Raw genomic sequence first — 6,966 nt, 5'->3', positions numbered from 1 at the left:
CCTATTTCTGTGTTCAACAAACATTTACACACATACACCTGTGGACAGAACCATTAGACCACCTGGGAGGTTCAACATGACCTCTTCATATATTGTACTTGGATTTTTTATTATTATTATTATTATTATTATTATTACTTCTCAGCATCAGATGTTTGTCATTTATGTCACTTGTTACTGATAAAATTGTTTTTGTTTTTTTTTTTTGTTGACATTAGTTTAAATAAAGCTCATGTCTGTATATATTTGTAAAGCAAACATTTTTTGTGTCTTCTACCAAATTTTTTTGGATCAAATTTGACCGAAAAAAAATTAAAAAAAAATAAATAAAAAACAATTAAATTGTGACAGCTTTACCAAACACATTTATGACAAACTCTTCAGACACACCAGTCTAATAATTCTGTCCAAAGATGTCCTTTTAAAAGGCTGAAACATACAAATAGTCCATTATATTCGTGGATACTTAAAAATCTACAGGCTACAGTCAGCCCATATGTCAAACACAATATTTTAAAATATTAAAACATAAGAAATATCAAAATAAATTGTGCAAAATAACGACCAGTGTAAATGTTTAAGTTGCTCGGAATAAATTGCAGTCATCAACATTCAGAAGTGAGTCTGTGCATTAAACTGAATGTCCGCTTCAGGAGTTTTCACCGAAAAGAACCGAACTGGACCGAGTCGCTCCAGAAGTCTCTCCAGGTGAAGGAGTATCTGGAGGCCGCGGGGCCGCCGGGAAAGTGCTGGTACCGGGGAGGAAGGGCCGCCGCTGGGTGCTGGACGGACGGGTACGCCAAGGGGAAGGGCACCGCCGGGGACGGAGCTAAGCAGCCGGCCTTTTCCGTGTCCAGTATGCAAGTGTGGAACGGTTTCCCATCCCGGACCAGGATCGGAACCACGACCCTGCGCAGCAGCGGAGGCGGAGGTGCCCCCATGTCCGCTGCGTCCTGCGCGCCCTCCGCCCGGCCTCTCTTCATCTTGTACCGGTGGTTCTGGAACCAGATCTTGACTTGCGTCGGGGTTAAGCTCAGGAGCCGGGCCAGCTGCTCCCGTTCAGGCCCGGACAGGTAGCGCTGCTGGCGGAAGCGCCTCTCCAGCTCCAGGGTCTGGGCTTTGGAGAACAGGACGCGGCGCTTCTTACTCTTCTGGTTCTTTTCAGGTTCCGAGTCCAAGGACGAGTCATCCGGTTTGGTGGAGTCTGGAGAGGCCTCGAGTCCACCATCATCTGAGGCTGGAAGAGACACGTCCAGGTTAGACAGAGGACAAGGACAACAGCCCGGACCAGGACCAGGACCAGGACCAGGACCAGGGCCAGGGCCAGGGCCAGGACCAGGACCAGGACCAGGACCAGGGCCAGGACCAGGACCAGGGCCAGGACCAGTGTGGGGGCTGTTTGGCTTTTCTCTAAAACACCATTTAGATGGCCAAAAATAAAACCTATCTGCACAGTTTTAGAGTTTGAGTTTTCACATTAAACCCAGTATGTACTGGGAACACATTATACAGAAAGAGTCTGAGAACAGGAGAAGAGGCTTGGACAACTTTAACAAAGAACATACTAGAATAAAACTAAACTTATTTTTTGTTTCCAGAAAAATGACTTTTTAAGATAGGAGGTTTTGTATTCTGGCCACCAATTTATGTTTTTAAAAAAGAATCTATCTATCTATCTATCTATCTAGTCCTCTAATATTGTTCAAACCTGTACTCACACATGCATGGACTCCGGTCACAGTCCATCCAGGAGGTAAAGGGTGAGTTGGAGGAGGAAGAAGAGGAGCAGGAGGAGGAGAAGCCAGGGGAGGACCGCGGCCCTGCCTCCTCTGCATCCCGCTCGGGTAAATCCAGGATGCTCCTGACGGAAAAACTGACCCTGTTTGGCGCAGCAGCCATGGTCGGGATCCTGCCAATCTGTATTTGTAAAAGAAAAAAAAAAAAAAACAACCCAAACTACCGCTCCAGAAAAACCAAAGTGTCCTCAGAGGAGGTTCTTCTGTCTGTCTGCTTTTTGCGCACTGTCCAAACGCCGCAGTGGAAGCCGCTGTGTGCGCACCTCCCAGGCTCAGTGTTGACGCAAACAGCACTCCAGAAGCCGCAAACACAGGCCGCTTCCTTTTATAAAGCCTCTCTCCTCCTCTGACTACCTGAATGGCTCGTCTCCCAGTGACGGTAGGTGTGGACGCGCACAAGAAAAAAAAAAAAAAAAAAAAAAGCCTCAACAATGAGTGAAGGAAACACTCGTCATCATTACAGATTCGGCCCGTATCGTCAAAGTGGGAAACAGATAATGGGAATTGTTGGAGCTGAATCACGTCTTGGGTGGCAAGTGACAACAGAGCCCGTCCCATCATCATCATCATCACCCCTCCTCCTCCCCTTCCCCCCCCCTCTCTCAACGTGTCTAACATTTACATACAAAGTGAGCAATTAGCGGATGGGTGCCTCCAGTTGGTTTTCCTAATCAGCCCCATTAGAGGCAGATTTACAGCAGGAGCGACAAGTGAAGACGTCTGAAGGATGAGAAAAGGAGATCCAACATCCACCTTTAACAGGACCGCTATTCCACTGCCATGGAAGGGTGGGATGATAGGTCCAAAAATGTTATCATGATAGAAAATGGGATTTCAGTCGATATCGATAAATATTACAAAAAATATCAAATCATTATTTCGTATGGTTTTAAAGTACACTAAAAAATGACTGTAGAATTTACACCAAAAAGTTGTAAAATTCCAACATAAAAAACTGTAGTGACAATACAATGCAAAGTTGTTTATTTGAAAAGATTTTTGTGTTAACGATTAAATCAAATATAGCTGTAGTTTTTACAGGAAGAGTATGTGAACAGAACCAGATTAGTATGAAGAAATGATGGATTTGTATTGTTTTTAGAAAATAAAACTGTAAATTGAAATATAATGTGGTGCCGTTTAAACTGCAAAGACCAGAATGTTGAAATAACGGCATATTTGCTTTATATATATATATATATATATATATATATATTTACACACACACACACACACACAAATATGCCGTTATTTTAACATTCTGGTCTTTGCAGTTTAAACGGCACCACATTGTTTTTCAATTTAGTTTTATTTTCTAAAAACAATAGAAATCCATCATTTCTTCATACTAATCTGGTTTTGTTCACATACTCTTCCTGTAAAAACTACAGCTATATGTGATTTAATCGCTAACACAAAAATCTTTTCAAATAAACAACTTTGCATTGTATTGTCACTACAGTTTTTTATGTTGGAATTTTACAACTTTTTGGTGTAAATTCTACAGTCATTTTTTACAGTGTATGTTTGTGCAGGGCTCTTGGGGGGAAACTGTCCTTTTGGACTTCTGCTGTAGTTTTTTAGCTGTACATGTTTGGAGGGTTTGTAGTTTGTGAGGTGATGTGCTGTTGCTGACGCCTCCACACTGTGTCTTGTGTGTTGTCCGCCCAGACGCATAGAAAACGCATTAAACGCAAAGGCAGCCGCATGTGGGGGCTGGTGTCCTCCCCTGTTTGATATTGATCCATCCACTTCAACGCGTGAGGAGGAGGAGGAGGAGGAGGAGGAGGAGCGCAGAGTGGACATGCCTGCCTCCCCTCCTCGTCCTGGGTGGTCGGACGCAGAGGGAACACAAATACATGCCAACCGGGGGAGTGGGGGGGGCAACAAAAGAGGAAAATGTAGCCCCGCGTCCGAGACCCGTTGGAAGCATTTGTTCCAGTCAAGATTTTGCATTTGTTCAGTCCCGCAATAATGGCTGATTGACGCCCCGGCACAATGTCCTTTAACTCTCCAGGATAAATCCGAGCTTGTTCCGTGTTGTCATGGTTGTGAATGGAGCTGAATAGGATCTGGGCCACTATCTACCTACTGCTCCAGGGCCAAGTCTGGAGCGCACAGCCATATTCCATGTGTGGCCAGACACCTATTCCAGTCCGTTTAGATCACAGGGGTCCAACTCATGTTAGTTCAGGGGCCACATTCAGCCCAATAAGACCTGAAGTGGGCCGGACCTTTCAAATATTACATATAATAATACATAAATAGCATTAATTCCAAAATGTGTATGTCTAGTTTCTATGTTTCAGAGCAGGGCTGTCAAACTCATTTCAGTTCAGGGGCCATATGAAGCTAAATTTAATCTGAACTGGGCCAGACCAGTAAAATAATACCATAACAATATATTAAAAAACATCAACTTCAAAATTTACTCTGTGTTTTAGAGCGAAAAAAGTAAAATCATGCAATGACAACGATCACATTTACCAACTATCCTTTAAAACAATGTGAATAACATGAACAAACTGAAAGTTCTTAAGAAAACTATTTTAACATTATGTCGTTTTATCATTTAAACGTGTAAATTACAACGTACAGATCACAGTGGATCTACAAATACACAAAACATTTAATAACAGGCAGAATATTGTTAAAATTACACTTCAGACATTTCAAAATGTTCATATTTGTTCAGGTTATTCGTGTTTTTGTGAAATGATAGTTTGTTTTAGTGTAAATACAGTAAAATGGAATGAAAGTGTATACATTTACAAAGGGAAAAATGTGGAGTTGTGATCATTTATAGGTTATTATGATAGTGTTTGACTGATCTGACCCATGCAGATTAAATTAGTCTGTTTGTGGAACCTGAACTAAAATGAGTAATATCTTTAGTATAATTGTTGCTTTTCACAAATTCATCCCAGGGGCCAGACTGGACCCTTTGGTGGGCCGGATTTGGCCCCCGGGCCGCATGTTTGACACCTGTGCTTTAGATGTATAGAATTTGGTAAAGTCAATGACCAGGATTATGACGAGGGACGTAACGATATGAAAATTTCATATCACAGTTATTGTGACCAAAATTATCACAGTTATCATTATTATCGCGGTATTGTCGAAATTGTGCTCAAAATGTTCCAAAAGTACTGATACACACACTGAAATAATTTAACCAAGTTGTATTTTGAAAACAAACAAAAAAACAAAAAACCCAAATCAAATAATTGGCAGAATGTCCCTTCTGTGTCAGAAACATTCTAATATTAACCCTTAGTGGTCTGAGCCTATTTTGTCTGTTTTTCAGTCCTTTTGATTTTGCCTTTATATACTATATAAACAAATGTTTACTATACCCATGTTTGGGATCTGTTTTTTCAGCCTAACTTCATTTATATCATTGCCTTTTCTTTTTTTCCACTTTAACCTACTATACTAACACAAACGGCCAGAAAACACGTACACAAAAAAAATTATATGTGTGTGTGTGTATATTATATATATATATATATAAATCCGATTTGAAAAATGTATATAATTTATTGCATAAATAACACACAGATGCTTAACGAACATTTTCAAAGACACTGAAAGTGAATATTGGTTCAAATATTGGGTATATAAAATCAAAATTGGAATAAAGTAAAAGTATACTCAAATATTTGACCTACAAACATATCTTTACACAGGAGTTTTCGGCGGTAATCAAACACGGTTATCATGATATTTAGAATTTAAATGGTAATACTAACCGTTGGCAATTTTACCGCGGTTTATCGTTATACCGGTAATCGTTACATCCCTAATTATGACACAAACATGCTCTCAATTATCTGTCTTAAAACATCTTTATGTGCGTCAAACACACAAAACCAGCCAAAGTGGCGGTAAACCCCTGTTGAACTGGAATCCATCTCCTGACGCATCATCTGTTTGCGCGCACCAGGCTCTGAGAGGTGGGCAAACACCAGAGGATTACAGTACGAGCAGAGGACACTCGACTGGAGAGCAAAAAACACGCACAGGCAAAGAAAAAGTCCTGTCCACAGAACGGGAGTTTCCCTCGTCCACAATGAGCCTTAATCTATTTAACATTTAACACCCTGCGCCTGGATTCAGCCCGAGTGGGTCCTCCTCTGCAGCGCAAGAGCTCTCCACTGCCAAATATTTACTCTGGTGTTCAACCCTCCATCCCAGATCCCACTGCTCAGCCAAAGGGAGTCATGGGTGTGTGTGTGTGTGTGTGTGTGTGATGTTGTTCCATGGTTTTGGACTCAGCAGCTGAAAAACTCAACAACTGCCAGTTTTGACATTTCAGAAGCAGGAGCCAGACATTTTGTACTTTAACCCTTTCATGCATGAATTATGAGAACCTTAATCAAGATCTTTTTTCCTGAGTGTTTTTATTCCTCTTTAGGCATGAAAAAAAAAATGCGATTGAATTTTTTATGAATCTATTTTTCATGGAGTTACAAAAATGTCCACTCAGCTGGACACCATGCGTTAAATTTTTGAAGCAAAGACACATATATTTCAAACCCACCATCATAAAGTGATATACCATGTGAAAACTATGACATAAAAACATTTTTAATGCCGCTAATCTGATGTTTTCTCACATTTTATCATACTCTAATACTAGTTTTGACTCATTTCATGGAGATAATACTTAAAAAAAAAAAAAAACAACTTTTTGTTTGAGAAAATTAGCTGTTGATTTCCACTCAAACATGTCAGTGCAGACCAGGATTATCAAGAACAGCAAAGTTAAAGTAATGGTCTGAATATCAGTGTAGATCACAGGTGTCAAACATGCGTCCCGGGGGCCAAATCCGGCCCGCCAAAGGGTCCAGTCTGGTCTCTGGAATGAATTTGTGAAATGCAACAATTACACTGAAGATAATCATTTTAGTTCAGGTTCCACATACTGACCAATTTAATTTCCAGTGGGTCAGGTCAGTCAAATACTATCATAATAACATATTAATACTCACAAGTCCAAATTTGTATCTTTGTAAATGTAAACACTTTCATGTCATTTTACTTTGTTCACACTAAAACAAACTATCATTTCACAAAAACACAAAAAACTCAACAAATATGAACATTTTAAAATGTCTGAAGTGTAATTGTACCAATATTCTGCCTGTTATTAAATGTTTTCTGTATT

At 40.3% G+C, this 6,966-nt stretch overlaps 1 protein-coding gene across 1 annotated transcript; it reads right to left on the bottom strand.

Annotated features, from left to right (window-relative positions):
• Positions 1–659: 659 nt before the first annotated feature.
• Positions 660–1,899, bottom strand: nkx2.9 (NK2 transcription factor related, locus 9 (Drosophila)). Its single transcript, XM_030127582.1, has 2 exons — positions 1,719–1,899; positions 660–1,237 (listed from the first exon to the last, which is right to left on the bottom strand). The coding sequence occupies exons 1-2, from the start codon at positions 1,897–1,899 to the stop codon at positions 660–662; spliced, it is 759 nt and encodes a 252-aa protein (XP_029983442.1).
• Positions 1,900–6,966: the final 5,067 nt, after the last annotated feature.

This window comes from Sphaeramia orbicularis, chromosome 22 (genome assembly GCF_902148855.1).
Source record: "Sphaeramia orbicularis chromosome 22, fSphaOr1.1, whole genome shotgun sequence".
Taxonomy (NCBI): Eukaryota; Metazoa; Chordata; class Actinopteri; order Kurtiformes; family Apogonidae; genus Sphaeramia; species Sphaeramia orbicularis.
The sequence above is the reverse complement of the archived record's forward strand: the minus strand, read 5'-3'. Positions and strand labels throughout refer to the sequence as shown.